This window comes from Oncorhynchus keta, unplaced genomic scaffold (genome assembly GCF_023373465.1).
Source record: "Oncorhynchus keta strain PuntledgeMale-10-30-2019 unplaced genomic scaffold, Oket_V2 Un_contig_3943_pilon_pilon, whole genome shotgun sequence".
Classification (NCBI taxonomy): domain Eukaryota; kingdom Metazoa; phylum Chordata; class Actinopteri; order Salmoniformes; family Salmonidae; genus Oncorhynchus; species Oncorhynchus keta.
Window position 1 is genome coordinate 57711 of NW_026287518.1, and position 18540 is coordinate 76250.

The 18540-nt window shown below is 43.9% G+C and overlaps 1 protein-coding gene and 2 pseudogenes across 1 annotated transcript; 1 reads left to right on the forward strand and 2 right to left on the reverse strand.

Moving 5' to 3' along the window:
• Positions 1-1126: 1126 nt before the first annotated feature.
• Positions 1127-7057, reverse strand: LOC118374000 (DNA-(apurinic or apyrimidinic site) endonuclease). Its single transcript, XM_035760339.2, is given in 9 exon segments — positions 1127-2172; positions 2174-2225; positions 2227-2635; positions 5523-5625; positions 5628-5662; positions 5665-5716; positions 6197-6363; positions 6499-6636; positions 7039-7057. Coding segments are annotated over 8 exon segments (933 nt in total). The 5' UTR covers positions 6563-6636; positions 7039-7057; the 3' UTR covers positions 1127-2121.
• Positions 7058-7103: 46 nt separating this feature from the next.
• Positions 7104-11172, forward strand: LOC127924334 (tRNA N6-adenosine threonylcarbamoyltransferase-like; annotated as a pseudogene).
• A 668-nt stretch (positions 11173-11840) lies between these two features.
• Positions 11841-15739, reverse strand: LOC127924333 (uncharacterized; annotated as a pseudogene).
• Positions 15740-18540: the final 2801 nt, after the last annotated feature.

Consider the following 18540-nt stretch of genomic DNA (forward strand, 5'->3'; position numbering starts at 1 on the left):
CAGAATGAGTTTATCCTCTCAAAAGGGCTTTATTACAGACAGAAATACTCCTCCATTTCATTAGCTGTCTGGGTAGCTGGTCTCAAATGATCCCGCAGGTGAAGAAGCTGGATGTGGAGGTCCTGGGCTGGCGTGGTCTGCGGTTGTGAGACCACCAACAGCTCTGCCAACAGCTCTGGTGGGCATTCCTGCAGTCAGCATACCAATTGCACGTTCCTCAACTTGACGCCTCATCTGTGGCATTGTGTTGTGACAAAACTGCACATTTTAAAGTGGCCTTTTATGGTCCCATCAGATCCTTGGGCTCCCGAGTGGCACAGCGGTCTAAGGCATTGCATCTCAGTGCTAGAGGCGTCACTACAGACCCTGATTCGATCCCAGGCTGTATCACAACCGGCCGTGATCGGGAGTCCCATAAGGTGGCGGACAATTGGGCCAGCGTCTTCTGGGTTAGGGGAATTTGGCTATCATTGTAAAATAAGAATTTGGTCTTAACTGACTTGCCTGGTAAAATAATGATCATGCTGTTTAATCAGCTTCTTGATATGTCCCACCTGTCAGGTGGATGGATTATTTTGGCACGGTAGAAATGCTCCCTAACATGGACGTCAACATTTTTGTGCATTAAAATTGAGAGAAATAAGCTTTTTGTGAGTATGAAACATACCTGGGATTTTTTATTTCAGCACATGATTACACATTTATATTTTTGTTCAGTATATTACTGGTAATTCCTAATCTAATGATTCATGAAATGCATTTGAATTCTTTCTGGCTTTCCTCAGCTGAAATACTGTCATTGTTGCTCATCAAGGCACAGACAGCTCTTCTATGAGCTGAATCACTCACGTGACAACTTTGGCCTGGATTTAATCTGTAGAGCCCTGGCTGCAATTAATCCCGGACAAAATGTTGTTTTTGGTTGATTATCACAATGTAGAAGTACTAAAAGAATTGTGCCTCGTGTCCGTCTGCTAAAATGCATTTTATGTGTATAGTACATTGTATTTTCAGAGTTGTAGCTCAAATGAGTTTAATGAAGAGATTTCAATGAACAATACACAAATTGTTACTGTCTTTTGTAATGAAAACCTCAGCTTAAAACCTAATAAAATGGAAACTCAAGCATACTTAAAACTAAACTTTAATAGATGCATGGGTACATTTACCATCTATAAACTCAAGCTATGGTTTGGGATTTTTTTTTTTTTACAAAACAGGCATGTCTTAGAAACTTTGCTCCGGACATTGGCAGTAAAGGGGTGAGATACCACTGACATTGGCAATAAGGGGTGAGATACCACTGACATTGGCAATAAGGGGTGAGATACCACTGACATTGGCAATAAGGGGTGAGATACCACTGACATTGGCAGTACGGGGTGAGATACCACTGACATTGGCAATAAGGGGTGAGATACCACTGACATTGGCAGTACGGGGTGAGATACCACTGACATTGGTCTCATATCAGCTCTGCAGAGGTTGAACCATTTGACAATCTTAATACTGGCCATCAATCCGGGTCTGAATGTTTGCATGCTAATAAATCTGTACCGTGATTTAATTTATCAATATTCACTCAATGGTAATGACTTCATTACCATTATATATAATATTAATTAACAAAATAGGACTCACATTCCCTTCAAAGGAGCAATGTTTCAATGACAGACTAGCAGTTATTTAGCACCAACATCAGTTTCACATGTTTAAAGAACACAGTGCCTCAGAGGACTTGCAGGGATTATGCAGTTTGTTACCAGATGTCACTTAGGAGTGCACTGTGTGGGTGGGAAAGTAAAGCACAGTGTTGAATAGTCACTTCAAATGGGTGACAGGACAATTGTGACTACGGTAGTTTATACAATTTAAGATTTGAGGTTCAAGTAAACTCATTTGAGAATCCCAGTTTCAGTAGAAACGTGTTTCCAGGTTCTGATGTTTCACTCATGTTGAGTGCACACCGGCATACAGATTAGTTTCAGTAGTTGGGAATGCCATGACTTCATCTGAGGTCCGCCACCTAGGTCACATTTAACATGAGAAAACAATGCATGGCCACACTGCCAAAACTAGTGAACTGGGAAACAATTGATCCAGCACTTTGGCCAGACTGATCTACACAACCATGTGTAGAGTGATGGGGCAGTGGTCACTGCCCATAGCTTTGGTTGCGGATCTTGCTATCACAAAGACCTGGCAGTAGAGCAGAGGACAGCACAGTAGTCCAGACGCCAGCCTACGTTCTTAGAGCGAGAGTTCATCATGTAGGTCCAGAAGGTGTACGCGTTGGCCTGCTCGGGGTACAGCTCGCGGAAGCTGTCGGTGAAGCCTGCAGCCAGCAGCTGATTGAAGCCCTCACGCTCCTCTGCTGTGAAGCCTGCGTTTTTTTTATTGCCTTTGGAGTTCTTCAGGTCGATCTCCTCATGGGCCACGTTCAGATCGCCACACAGCACCAGGGGCTTCCGCTTGTCCAGGTCGCTCAGGTAGGCCTTGAACTCCACGTCCCAAGTCTTGCGATAGTCCAGGCGCACCAGGCCTCGGCCAGAGTTGGGCACGTAGGCGGTGACCAGGAAGAAGGTGGGGAACTCAGCAGTGATAACACGGCCCTCCTTATCATGCTCCTCTTTACCTGCAGACAGATTGGGGATAGGCAGGTTAACTAGGACACCTGGAGAGAACAGTCAATAGGTAAAGATAAGACACTCACAGCCAACTAGAGTATTTTTTTTATTTTTTTATTTCACCTTTATTTAACCAGGTAGGCTAGTTGAGAACAAGTTCTCATTTGCAACTGCGACCTGGCCAAGATAAAGCATAGCAGTGTGAACAGACAACACAGAGTTACACATGGAGTAAACAATTAGCAAGTCAATAACACAGTAGAAAAAATGGGCAGTCTATATACAATGTGTGCAAAAGGCATGAGGAGGTAGGCGAATAATACAATTTTGCAGATTAACACTGGAGTGATAAATGATCAGATGGGCATGTACAGGTAGAGATATTGGTGTGCAAAAGAGCAGAAAAGTAAATAAATAAAAACAGTATAAAAACAGTATGGGAATGAGGTAGGTGAAAAGGGTGAGCTATTTACCTATAGACTATGTACAGCTGCAGCGATCGGTTAGCTGCTCGGATAGCTGATGTTTGAAGTTGGAGAGGGAGATAAAAGTCTCCAACTTCAGCGATTTTTGCAATTGCTCCAGTCACAGGCAGCAGAGTACTGAACGAAAGGCGGCCAAATGAGGTGTTGGCTTTAGGGATGATCAGTGAGATACACCTGCTGGAGCGTGCTACGATGGGTGTTGCCATCGTGACCAGTGAACTGAGATAAGGCGGAGCTTTACCTAGCATGGACTTGTAGATGACCTGAGCCAGTGGGTCTGGCGACGAATATGTAGTGAGGGCCAGCCGATCAGAGCATACAAGTCGCAGTGGTGGGTGGTATAAGGTGCTTTAGTGACAAAACGGATGGCACTGTGGTAGACTGCATCCAGTTTGCTGAATAGAGTGTTGGAAGCCATTTTTGTAGATGACACGTCGAAGTCGAGGATCGGTAGGATAGTCAGTTTTACTAGGGTAAGCTTGGCAGCGTGAGTGAAGGAGGCTTTGTTATGGAATAGAAAGCCGACTCTGGATTTGATTTTTGATTGAGATGTTTGATGTGAGTCTGGAAGGAGAGTTTGGGTAGTCTAGCCAGACACCTAGGTACTTATAGATGTCCACATATTCAAGGTTGGAACCATCCAGGGTGGTGATGCTAGCCGGCATGCGGGTGCAGGCAGCGATCGGTTGAAAAGCATGCATTTGGTTTTACTCGCTTAAGAGCAGTTGGAGGCCACGGAAGGAGTGCTGTATGGCATTGAAGCTCGTTTGGAGGTTGGATAGCACAGTGTCCAATGACGGGCCGAAAAGTATATAGAATGGTGTCGCCTGCGAGAGGTGGATCAGGGGAATCGCCCGCAGCAAGAGCAAACATCATTGATATATACAGAGAAAAGAGTCGGCCCGAGAATTGAACCCTGTGGCACCCCCCCATAGAGACTGCCAGAGGACCGACAGCATGCCCTCTGATTTGACACACTGAACTCTGTCTGCAAAGTAATTGGTGAACCAGGCAAGGCAGTCATCCAAAAACCGAGGCTGTTGAGTCTGCCGATAAGAATTTGTGATTGACAGAGTCGTAAAGCCTTGGCGAGGTCGATGAAGACGGCTGCACAGTACTGTCTTTTTATCGATGGCGGTTATGATATCATTTAGTACCTTGAGTGTGGCTGAGGTGCACCCTGACCGGCTCGAAACCAGATTGCACAGCGGAGAAGGTACGGTGGGATTCGAGATGGTCAGTGACCTGTTTGTTGACTTGGCTTTCTAAAGACCTTAGATAGCAGGGCAGGATGGATATAGGTCTATAGCAGTTTGGGTCCAGGGTGTCTCCCTTGAAGAGGGGATGACTGCGGTGTTTCTCTAAATCCTTGGGGATCTCAGACGATATGAAAGAGAGGTTGAACAGGCTGGTAATAGGGGGCTGCGACAATGGCGGCAGATAGTTTCTGAAATAGCGGGTCCAGACTTGCTGCCCAGCTGATTTGTACGTCCAGGTTTTGCAGCTCTTCAGAACATCTGCTATCTGGATCTGGGGTAAGGAGAACCTGGAGAGGCTTGGGTGAGGAACTACGGGGGGGCGGAGCTGTTGGCCGAGGTTGGAGAAGCCAGGCGGAAGGCATGCGCCAGCCGTTGAGAAGTGCTTATTGAAGTTTTACAATCATGGATTTATCGGTGGAGACCGTGTTTCTAGCCTCAGTGCAGGGCAGCTGGGAGGAGGTGCTCTTGTTCTCCAGACTTCACAGTGTCCCAGAACTTTTGGAGTTGGAGTTACAGGATGCAAACTTCTGCCTGAAGAAGCTGGCCTTAGCTTTCCTGACTGACTGCGTGTATTGGTTCCTGACTTCCCTGAACAGTTGCATATCACGGGGCTATTCGATGCTATTGCAGTCCGCCACAGGATGTTTTGTGCTGGTCGAGGGCAGTCAGGTCTGGAGTGAACCAAGGGCTGTATCTGTTCTTGGTTCTGCATTTTTTGAACGGAGCATGCTTATCTAAATGGTGAGGAAGTTACTTTTAAAGAATGACCAGGCATCCTCAACTGACGGGATGAGGTCAATGTCCTTCCAGGATACACGGGGCCAGGTCAATTAGGAGGCACCTGCCTGCCAGAAGTGTTTTAGGAGCGTTTGACAGTGATGAGGGGTGGCTGCTTGACTGCGGTCTGCGGCGGATACAGGCGATGGAGGCAGTGATCGCTGAGATCCTGGTTGAAGACAGCGGAGGTATATTTGGAGGGCCAGTTGGTCAGGATGACGTCTATGAGGGTGCCCTTGTTTACAGAGTTAGGTTGTACCTGGTGGGTTCCTTGATGATTTGAGAGATTGAGGGAGAATGGCTTAGATTGTAGGACTGTCAGTGTTAAGCATGTCCCAGTTTAGGTCACCTAACAGGATCAGCCATTCACTCACCTATGCCATAGGTAACTTTGAGGGGCTCAGTCTTGCACAGCATAGCTACCCCGCTATAGCCCTCCTTCTCATCGGAGCCAGCCCAGTACTTGTGGGGGAACTTCCGGGCATGGAGGTGATTTCATCAGGAAGGGACTTTCAGCGCACTGCCTCCTGCAGGGGCACAGCACATCTGGGGCCTCGCCACGCACCCACTGGGCAAGAGAGAGGGAAAATAACCAATCAGCTCCTTCACATTGCACTGCCATTTATCAGTGTTAAAAAGGTGCAGCCACTGTGCAGATGAATGAACCAGACATTAGTATTTAACAGAAGTTCACAGACACTCAACGTTTAAATCTCATGCATTTGCATAACTGTAGTGTGTGGACTTATTTCACATGTGTAGTTAACAATTCTATGCACTATATCTCAACTAACCGGTGCCTCTGCACATCGACTCTGTACCAGTACCCCTATAGTCTCGCTATTGTTGTTTTACTGCTGCTCTTTAACTACTTGTTATTTTTATTATTCTTATACTTTTAAAACTGCATTGTTGGTAAGGGCTTGTAAGTAAGGATTTAACTGTAAGGTACCTGTGATATTCGGCGCACGTGACAAATACAATTTGATTTGATTTATAGCTCAATGCCAAGTCGTAATGCAGCTTTGGACTGTGGTTCCAAACTCACATCAAGGCCCTTCTTCTTGACCCAAGCTCTGAGCCCATCCACATTCCAGGAGGTGATCTTCATGTTAGCAGCACGACCATCTTTGCTGTTCATCTTATCAGGAGGGTCACTGTACAGAATGGGGGCCTCTGGTTCCTTGACCTTCTTTCCTTTCTTGGCAGCGGGAGCTGTAAGGTGACAAGAGAAAACAGGAGGGGTATTGAGACTGGTGTAACAGTATTTTTTTGTATTCTGTTCTGCTTCAGACATAATGTAAGTGTAAGATACATATCGCAAAAAACAGGACACATCAATTGTCTCACCTGTGCCGTTGTCATGGTCACCATCTCCAGCCTCCTGCTCATTTTTCTTCGCTCTTTTCGACATACTTTCACTCGTTCTTATCCCACACACGCCCCGAAGACACACAACACGCACACACGAGTACACACGCGTCGCCGCTGGGAAAAGAAAAACAGATGATCTAGTCATTAGCTTAATTTATAGGAGCCACTTTAGCAAATACAATAGCGACGCTTAGCTCATCAGCTACTGCCACAATAGCTACTAGTTTTGTACGCCAGATATGTGATAAAGATGTTTACATTACAGTATCACATATCCATTTAACAATTCTGTAACTACTGCAAAACAGGCGAATCTTTGATAATAAGCGAGTTAGCTAGGACATATACATAACTTTATGTGCGGCCTATGGCTCAATCCATGTCGAATGAAGATCGAGTCTGAATAAATGGGCAAAATGTGAACGAGCAATCTGGCAGAAAATGAATGCAACTACTGCTGCTACTACTACTTTGCAAACTAAGAATTGAACTAGAGAGAACCCAAAGTATTCTTACTTTGCGTTTTTTCAACAAAGGATTCAACCGTGTCACAGTCACTCCTCCAAAACAAAGCAGTGGGGTTTGAGGAACATGGTCACACACGCGCATGTGGTGTAGGCTGCCCAACATTATGCCTGATGTGATTTTACCCTGAATCCGTGAACGCACCAGGTATCAGCTTTTATGCATGTTATGTATTTGTTTACGTCAAACATTAAATGTCTACAATTAGCTTCCAATTGTTTTGGTTAATACAATACATTGAAAGATACAATTATGTAAGGAAATCAGCAAACGACCCCTTGTTATGGGTCCTCACTGCCTAGAGTCCTGTCTGAAACACGAAATACTCAGCAACTGGAAGGTTCGTATTCAACTTTTGCTTTCTCATCTGAAATTATGTTTTTCATTTAAAACACGTGAAATTGGCTCTAATGTGCCTTCGTTTTGGCATTTGAACTGAATAATTGATTGTAGATCTGATCGCCACCTGGTGTGCAACCCGAGTGTTAGCTAACTAATCATGCTTCTAATAGTTTTAACCAAACATGACACTGTTTTTGGTATCTATATTCTAGTGCTTATGTTCTACTTTTCGTATTGCTTTTGAAGAATAAATAAAAGAACACTTGTACTTTTAGTCGTTGACATTGCACTGTTTATTCTTGTATGAACTGATGTATGCAACTGTTTCTGGTATTTGTAGCAATGCCATCGCACTCTGAACATATTTTTTCAGATGCACACAAGACCAATAGCTATGACATTCTTTCAATGTGTTCAAGTTTTTATTTTATTAAAAAAAAATTCATTATAATTCTCCATCTCCTCAAACTCTCTAGCTGACATGACTGTAGTGATTGGATTTGAGGGTAGTGCCAACAAGATTGGTGTGGGCATTGTGAGGGATGGGGAAGTACTCAAACCCCAGACGCACCTACATTACACCCCTGGTCAAGGCAAGTTGGTTGAATTCAAAGTAGACTCAAATGACAACTGAAGGCTTGCGTTTGTCCTAATGCTCATGTGTGTAGTTGCAGTAACAGACTTAACTCTCCATCCCAGGGTTCCTGCCTAGTGAGACAGCCAGACATCACCGCAGTGTCATCCTAACAGTTCTGAAGGAGGCGCTGGAGGAGGCAGGGCTGAAGCCTGCTGACGTTGACTGCGTGGCATACACAAAGGGTCAGGAACTCCTATGTCACTGATTCCTATAAAGCTGAAGTGGCCTTTCCTGACCTGTAGTACCATTCAGTTTTCACCAACATGATATTATTTACCCCAGGACCAGGGATGGGTGCCCCCTTGGTGACAGTGGCTCTGGTGGCGCGCACAGTGGCCCAGCTGTGGGGAAGCCTCTCCTGGGTGTCAACCACTGTATTGGCCACATTGAGATGGGCCGCCTCATCACTCAAGCCAATAACCCCACTGTGCTCTATGTCAGTGGAGGTAACACACAGGTCAGTCACCCATACATATATACTAAGACAGACTTGGGATGTCCCGCACAACTTGAGAGTTCTTAGGGTTTTCCCTTAGTTAGCACTCATACCTGTCTCAACTGAGGTTTCTGGGTTTAGTTGTGCTCTAATGTAATGTTTCCTCATGAAGGTGATTGCATACTCTGAGCGGCGCTACAGGATATTTGGTGAGACCATCGACATTTGCAGTGGGCAACTGCCTGGACAGGTTTGCCAGGGTGATAAAGGTGAGTTCTGCATGGCTCTTCAGGGACTAAACTGAAACAAATCTGATTAAGTAATGCTCCTATAAAGGCTACATGCTGAAACATGTAGTCCACTTCCATCTTCTTACAAGAGTTGCTGAATATCATTTTCAATTTGCTCCTCTTTTCATGCATCTTGTTTTAAAGCGAGATAGCAACATCCTTTTTCTCCTCTTTAAGATTTATTGTGACTCGGACTATACCTTGAATAAATTGTTTTACCATTCTCATGAATCAAAATGGTTTGTACTCAGATTTCCAATGATCCCAGCCCTGGGTACAACATTGAGCAGATGGCGAAGAAGTGAGTACATGTGTTTTCTTTGGAATTGCAGTCGGCCAGTAGATGTTTTCATATGTGTATATTTCCACCATTGATTTCCTGTTTTGTTTTGTCAGAGGTACACAGTATGTGGAGCTTCCATACACGGTGAAGGGGATGGACGTGTCATTCTCTGGGATTCTATCCTATATCGAGGTAAGATGCAGAGCCTTTAAGTGGGAATTAAGTTCTGCATTGAGTTGCATTGCATTGGGTTGCATAGCATTGTCCGGGAGAGACAGGGTTTTTGTGATAGTTAGATGGACAATGGTTATAATAAGGGAGGCATGTTTGATGTGTTTCATATTTGTCCCTTTTCTTTCAGGAAGCAGCTGGGAAGATGTTGAAATGTAATCAGTGTACAGCAGAAGACCTGTGCTTCTCCCTACAGGTCAGAACAAAAGCAATAAACTGCCCCAGTGCATTGTTGTCAGCCTGTTTCCTGCACCGGCACGGCAACACCCTTCCCTTTCAGAATGATGGCAGCTACATGGTTGCATCACTCACAGTCTGAGAGGTGTCAGAGCACACCACTGTGTAATGATCCTTCACTACTTGTGTGTCCTGTAGGAGACCCTGTTTTCCATGCTGGTGGAGATCACAGAGAGGGCCATGGCTCACTGCAGCTCCCAGGAAGTGCTCATCGTTGGAGGCGCTGGGCTGTAAGTCAATTGTACTTCATTGTGGGGTTGTGGGCTTTCCAATGTAATTCATTAAAACACATAAGATGTAATATCATGTAAATCTGTCTGATCTCATTATGGACAGGCACAACTCAAACACAACCCTTCAGGAATGCTGATGACGGTTTTGCTCTGTAGGTAATCTGCGTCTGCAGGAGATGATGGGAGTCATGTGCAAGGAGAGGGGTGCAAAGCTCTTTGCTACAGATGAGAGGTAAGGATTCTACATACTATGTTTTCAATACAAGGGATCTGACAAGTGTATCTAAGACATTCAATGCTTACCTTTATTATTTATGAATTAATACAAGTAAAATGGCTTATGTTGATGCTAATTTCACAATGTACTTTAACTTTGTACATCCTGTTATTAAAATGTGATTTTCTGTTTCGTTGTGTCACAGCTTTTGTATCGATAATGGAGCAATGATTGCACAGGCTGGCTGGGAGATGTTCCGATCCGGTCAGACAACTGAGCTGTCAGACTCATGGATCACTCAAAGGTAATTCCACTATACCTGCAACTCAAATGATTCCTTTCATTGTATTCTATTGTACAGTACAGTGATTCCCTTTGATCATATTCTATTATACAGTACAATGATTTATCATATTTATATTGTACAGTACAATGATTCCCTTTCATTCTATTGTACAGTGATTACTTTTACATAAACATTTTAGCTAAAATGTTACAGGAAGTTCTTCGTCTATTTTACAAAAGTGTATTGAGATGTTAACTGGATATTTTTTGACAACAGGTCGACCATATTGTGCTGTCATCCAGTGACAAGAGAAACATTGTTGTTGGCAGGTACAGAACAGATGAAGTGGAGGTGACCTGGAGAGATTGACAGCTCACTACCCAACAGGCTGCAACTTGCACCCACCTTCCCTTTACCTGGATTGTATGTGTTGTGTCATGATGGGAAAGAATGTAGAAATATTCTATGCCTCACTTCTATCGTTCTGAACTCCTCAACACAACAGTTTTTAGCCACACTCATTAGTATTTTAGGCCTAGATTAAACCGGACTGCAGAAAATCTGCGCTATAGTGCGATTGAAATGTAAAAGCAATGTTCCCGCATTTGGAGAAAACACCTTTATCTTTTGATCTTTTTGGCTTTCTCTAGCGCTGGATTCAATCTGTATCGCAGAAGATCCGCATTAAAATAAGTCATTTCTGATTGAGCCAAGATATGCAGCGTTTACCGTGAATGAAGTCTCGAACGCGGGAACTATGTCTTTAAATGTCAATATAATGCAGCTCTTCCGCGATACGGATTTAATCCAGCCCCTAGTCCACAATATAGCCGCGTTTATACCTGGTGTTAACGTGTCCTTATCTTGTCAACATTCTGATTGTGCAAATATATTTTTTAACAAGTGTATACGATTAAAAGAAGTACCTCCGGAGATAGTCAGTGATGCGTTGTAATGTAGCTAGATTTTACAACTAAACAGATCTGGATTATCAAACCATTTAAATAATTCCTTCTAAAATCATTGACAGGTGGCAATATTGGCTTAACATTAAATAAAAATTTGCTTTACACTGAAAGCTGAAATGTACCTTTTGAGGATGGGGATCAGCAAGATTAGAACCTGTGATCTTATGGTCCCTAGCCCAGTGCATTGCACCAGCAGAGGTGAGGGCACTATGCCTTTTCCACACATATTTTAAGCTGTTCAGTCAAAGGTAGGTAAATTTGGAACTCAAGACCGAACAGATTTCCCCCTCCTGTAACTCCGCCCACTGAACATTTATCCAATCAAGTCATCCAAGGATCACAATCATTTATTTTTGGCCTTTTCAGTTCATATTGCAGTAGTTCAGCGCCATAGAAATTGAAAGGCAATGTTCTTGCATTAGCGGTAAACACTGCATGTCGGCTAAATAACCTTTACATTTCAATCGTGCTGAACTTCAGTGGCAAGGATAGTCAAGCCCTCAGTTTACTTTTAAAAAAAAGGTAAAAACATTTAAAACCTGTCCGTATTAAAGCAAATAATGCTGTGGGTTTTATATGTAAAAATGATAAAACAATGAAGTATGAGCATTACCAGTAAGACCATGGGGCATGTCAAGTTCATTCAATTTTATTATGCAATACTGTTCACTTATCCTCCAGTGTATTTTTTTATATATTTCAAATCATAAAACTGAGCTAGTGTGATCATGAGTAATCATATGGATTCATGAGTAACATTCACCCAATCAGGGCACAAAATAAAACAGCATTAGGATCAGACAGGGGAAGGGTGCCTTCTTATTGTGCTGTCTGCACCCCTGTAAACTGGAGACATGATTACACATCTGTCCCGTAAAATACGGTCAAATGAAGCAGGTATAAACACATTTTCAAATTTGTGAAAAAAATAAACACCTGGTAGGGTAGGAGTACCAAGGATTGGTCACAACAGATTAGAAAGTGCTTGACGGATCCCTTACAACAGAGGACAAAACAGAAAATGTCTGATAAAACTGCAGTTCCTCACAATAAAATGACAGCTCTTAAGATTGTTAAAAAAGACCAACTCAACACAACATTAAAACGAATCATTTTGAGCCGATAGGAACTCCAGGTCCAATTCATTAAGGCAGGCCTTGAAGGCGTTAGAAAAGTCCCTAGTTGTGGATCTCATCAAGGAGTTAGTCCAAAGTGTCTCAGTGTGGCTTTGTGTAAAGACATCGACCTGAGTGCATGTGGGGTGTGTGTGGGGGTGTGTGTTGTGGCAGACAGGTCCATGAGTCACTAGGCTGGCTGGTCCAGGGAGTTCTTATACCAAACTACCTTATTGGGATCTGAAACAAAATAAGACAGCATTTAGTGACATGCAGCATTGTCAAACCTCTCATACAATCTAGCCCTTGGGGGCTGCAGCAAGGACTTCTGAAACAGGAAACACACTAGATTAAAAACATCAAGTTGTATCCTTCTTTAGAACCATTAGGGTGCATGATGCAAATGTTTTTGCAGACAAGATGCAGCAAGTTTAAATGAGGTCACGATTAGGATCTCTCCTAGATCCAATACAATTTGCCTACTGGTCATGCTAAATAACCACAAACACTTAGAGCATGCAAATAGCCTAGTGAAAATTGTGTTCAGTAGCGCTTTCAACACCATCTACTTATTGAGAAGTCAGGTGAGATTTAACCCTGCCATCTATTCATCTAGAAAGGTTAACAAGGAGCCCTGTAAGGTTGCATAATTGCCAAGCCTCTGGCCCAGCTCATGGATTCTTTAAATATGACACTCCGCTGGTGGGATACCTTAAAATCGTATCAAGCCTCACCTGAAGGCCTTGACAGAGAAACATCCAAATTCATCTAGTGATGCCAAGACAACTTCCTTAAAAAAATAAACATTAAGAAAATGGAGATGGCAATTGATTTAAAAATATGACACCCCCCGCCCCGAAGAGCAACGGGGAATCAGTTGATAATGATAACATAAGTACTTTGGAATTGAGAGACAACGTGAAATTCAATGACTGTGCCCTCACAAAGAGATAGTTCTTCACTGCACTTATTCTTCTACACATTTAAACCAAAGATTTTTATAACTAAACCAAGAGACCACAGCCCGTTGTTTCAAATTGGAACAAATGAGTCAATAGTCCAAGTGGATCCTTCACATTTATATATCAGTCTCATCGTTCCATCTGTATTTAAACCGTCTTGTATTATTGGGTGTTATTACATATTATGGTGGGATAATAAAATATATCAACATTTAACAAATCAAACCATTAAAGAGACCATTTAATTTTTTAAGTAACGTTTGTCCATTTTTTCCCCCCAACCTCGAAAGTAATGTCAAGATGAAACCATGTCCCACGACAGTGGTTGTGTGTATCCAGCTATACGCCACAACTTCAAATGAATGGAAAAGATGAGCACCATTTCATTTCCTGGTTTTATTGGGTGACCGTACTCTCTATTCATTTGGGGTGGAGGCATACAGCTAAACTGAATTTACACCACTGATGTTGTGGGATGTGATTTTCTCTTGACATTAGACTACTTTAGAGGTCTGAAAACATCTTAAAATCCTTTAAAAGTATGAGCCCTGCTTCAGAGATTCTAATGCCCAGCGTGGAGAATCGGTCCAAATTCTAATAATGGACCTTCCTGATGAACATCTCACCTTCTTTCTGTTTGTTGCAGGTGACATTCCATTCTAAAAATGAACAAGGTATAGTTAGGATTCATAATATGATGCATACAACTTTATGACAGATGCCACAGAAAAATAACATTTATAATACATGAATGTATTATTGAGGTCTTAACCACGTCCGCCCTTACCTATTGTGTGATAGTGCAGAGCCTCTTTTAGATGGTGACAGGTGAGAAGCAGCTTCCCATTGATCTTTGCTTCCTCTTCTCTGTACTGGTCAATGGAGATTGAGGTATTGACAGGAACTGGGATTTCACCACTGGCCTGGACTATGTGATGCCTCTCTTGTGTTGGGTTGGCGGTTTCACCTCCAAATGTGAGCTGAGGTGCTGCTATGGGGGCAGGAGAGGGAACTGAACCCTCTGTGGCTTGGAGGACCTCACTGATGAAACTAAGTCCCCACTGGTTCTGCAGCAGGACACCAATGGCTGGGCGGCCCTCCTCCTCCAGCATTCCACCCACCGCCCCTGACTTCACTTTCGAGGCATAGCTGATGGTCGGCTGCAGCTTGGCAGGGCTGTCCTGCACTGGAAAAGCAGGTGGGTGCTTGAGTAGAGACAGGCTGTCCTCCACCCACCTCTCCTTCTGGCTCTGCTTCTCGGGGGGCCTATCTGCTACACGCCCTGCCCCCTGGGCCCCTCTCTGCGAGGGCCACGGCCTTGTGCTGGCCTCTACGATCTCTGTCTCTACGGTAAGTGAAGGCATGTACATGGGCGGGTCCGTTCAGGTTGCCCTCGAGGGCCTGGGGTGAAGCTTGGCAGGTCTGCTGGTCAACCCCAGTTGGGCAGCCTCCACCTCCTCCACCACAGTTGCCAGACCCAGGTGATAGGCGGCGGTTGCCAATATGAGCCTCTGGGTTGGTGGAGGACACAAGGCCAGTAGGATCACACAGGGTGTCAGACTCGCACACTGTGTTGGCCTCCCATGTACCTAAAGTTAGATAGAAGGCAAAGGAAGATCGTTAGAATCCCCTAATAATTTAATATAAAAATGGAACAGTTTAAACTACACATTTGTTATGGTTTATTGGTGAAATTATGAACTAGCCATCTTAACTTGTTAGGTTTTGTTGGGGCTTTAGGTTAACTGGCTAGCTAACGTTAGCTAGCCACATAGCTACGCAGAGCTAGAATGCACGCCACGTCCGGCCTAGCTAGCTACCGATTAAGCTGAAAAAATATATAATTCCAGTGGCAAATGTTATAATGACACTTAAATTACTTTACAACCATGTTATGCAAGTTGTATGTCATATGAGCAAAAAGCTATGTAACTAACGTTATAACCTTATCGAACTGCCTTGCCAACCAACCACTTGCTAACTAGCTAGCTAGTCTGCTAAGAAACAGAAAAGCAACGTGTATGTAACGTTAACAGTAGCCAACGCCAGCTAACCTGAAACGTAATTTATTTAAAATATTAACTTTTAACTAAGCAGGAGATACTATAATACGGCCATACCGTTAGTCTTCAAGTATGCATTGGAACAATAAACCATTTCCTGGCTAGCTAGCTAACATTACGTTAGAGAAGTTTCATAACACCCCGGCTCCAACACACGGTACCGGGAGTGTTCATTTCAGAACGTTTTACTAGGTTGGCAAAGTAGAAAGTCACAAAGTAATGTGCTAATAGCTACCGGTACCCAAAACTCACCTGTTTTGATATGCATATCTTTTTTGTTTAAATGTATTTCTTCTGGAATTAAACCGTTACTGAAAGTTTGTTTACAGCGGTTGTCTTGATTGTGGCCACACGGAAACTGTCGGAGGTGGAAATGACCGTCACCGTTCAACCTTGCCGGATATTGAAGCGCGAATGGAGGGATATTAATCAAATAGTTTTCCCGCCCACAAACCCTTTGCAGAAAGGGAAAAATAACATACTTTGTCTTAGTGATGAATAATATTAATAGATTCCATTTTGTCTGAATCATGTGCCTGGATTTACCAATAACTTCTATAATCCAATTTCTGATATCTGAAATAATATTTATTTAACACACATCAATGTATTTCTTTCCTTTAGCTCTTTTCCTCTTCAGAGGCCTCTCTCACCTCTGCCTATCCATCCTACTCTCAACATGTTTCTCAGGCACCTCTTCTCCCTGCTCCTCCAGTCACAGCTGTTTTCTGATGGATGAGAGTCATTCCAGTTGCTGTGCTTTTGCCTAGAAAAAGCAGCAACTGGTTTCCTCTCTGTCTAGCTCTTCTACTCCTACCAACTCCACCCCCTCTGTCTCTCCATTCCATTGCTCCCCTGTCATTTCCCCTGGTCTCGCCATGTCTGGCCCACTCTGTCCTTCTCCTCTCTGTCTTTCTCCTTGTGGACTCTTTCTCCTTTCTCCAGAAGCCTGCAACATCACCCAACACACCCGGACTTCTGTGTTTCTGTGCCTGACACCAAGGGAAGTTTACTTGTCTTCCACCCTGAAGCATTTCACCCTTTGAATTGATCTCCTCTTGAAGTCCTTCTGTTCTCTTGTATGGAAGGCTATGTTGTTGCTTTCCTTTGCCCTTCAATGGAGTCTGGGAGTCTGTCATAGGCCTAGCATTGCCTTGGTTCTCCAGAACCATGATGGACATTTTCATCACAGGAGGTACAGATTTTTGTAACCTCTACCTCCACTTCCTTTCTTTTACCATCTCTCTCATTTTCACATATCCATCACTGTTTTGTATCTCCTCACTGTCTCTGGCCTTCTGATGCTCTAACTTTCTTCCTGTAGGACCTTCCTCTCCATCTATGACCTCTGAAAGTAAAACAAAAAAAAATCAGTTCACTCATAATTCACAAACAGGACAAACATTTATATCAACATCAGTTATGTTGGCCGGTGACTTTAATGCAGGGAGACTTAAATCAGTTTTAATGAATTTCTATCAGCATGTTAAATGTGCAACCAGAGAGAAAACAATTTTAGACCACCTTTACATCACACACAGAGACGTGTACAAAGCTCTCCTCGTCTGCCATTTGGCAAATCTGACCAGAACTCTATCCTCCTGATTCCTGCTTACAAGACTAAATTAAAGCAGGAAGCACCAGTGACTCTGTCTATAAAACAGTGGTCAGATGAAGCAGATGCTAAACTACAGGACAGTTTTGCTGGCAGAGACTGGAATATGTTCCGGGATTCTGCCAATGGCATTGAGGAGTACACCACATCAGTTACTGGCTTTATCAATAAGTGCATCGAGGACGTCATCCCCACAGTGACTGTACGTACATACCCCAACCAGAAACCATGGATTACAGGCAACATTCGCACCGAGCTAAAAGGCAGAGCTGCTGCTTTCAAGGAGCGGGACTCTAACCCAGAAGCTTATAAGAAATCCCGCTATGACCTCCGACGAACCATCAAACAGCCTAAGTGTCAATACATGACTAAGATCTAATCGTACTACACCGGCACCGACGCTTGTTGGATGTGGCAGGGCTTGCAAACTATTACAGACGACAAAGGGAAGCACAACCGAGAGCTGCCCAGTGACACGAGCCTACCAGACGAGCCAAATAACTTCTATGTTCGCTTCGAGGCAAGTAACACTGACTGTGTGGTCACGCTCTCCGCAACCAATGTGAGTAAGACCTTTAAAGAGGTCAACATTCACAAGGCCGCAGGGTCAGATGGATTACCAGGACGTGTACTCCGAGCATGCGCTAACCAACTGGCAAGTGTCTTCACTGATATTTTCAACCTGTCCCTGACTGAGTCTGTAATACCAACATGTTTCAAGCAGACTACCCTAGTCCCTGTGCCCAAGAACACGAAGGTAACCTACCTAAATGACTACTGACCCACGTCTGTAGTCATGAAATGCTTTGAAAGGCTGGTCATGGCTCACATCAACACCATTGTCCCAGAAACCATAGACCCACTCCAATTTGCATACCGCACCAACAGATCCAGAGATGATGTAATCTTTATTGCATTCCACACTGCCCTTTTCCACATGGACAAAAGGAACACCTATGCCAGAATGCTATTCATTGACTACAGCTCAGCATTCAACACCATAGTGTCCTCAAAGCTCATCACTAATCTATGGACCCTGGGACTAGACACCTGCAACTGGATCCTAGACTTCCTGATGGGCCGCTCCCAGGTGGTAAGGGTAGGTAACAACACATCCGCCACGCTGATCCTCAATACGGGGCCCCTCAGGGGTGCGTGCTCAGTCCCCTCCTGTACTCCCTGTTCACTCATGACTGCACGGCCAGGCACAACTCCAACACTATCATTAACCATCATTGCTTGACAATGTCATCATGACAATGTCATCACCTGATCACAACAGTGTCATCACCTGATCACAACAGTGTCATCTGATCACAACAGTGATCACCGAAAATGATGAGACAGCCTATAGGAGGAGGTCAGAGACCTGACCATGTGGTGCAAGGACAACAACCTCTCCCTCAACGTGATCAAGACAAAGGAGATGATTGTGGACTACAGGGAAAGGAGAACTGAGCACGGCCCCATTCTCAGCGACAGGGCTGTAGTGGAGCAGGTTGAGAGCTTCAAGTCCCTTGGCATCCACATCACCAACAAACTAACATGTTTCAAGCACATCAAGACAGTCGTGAAGAG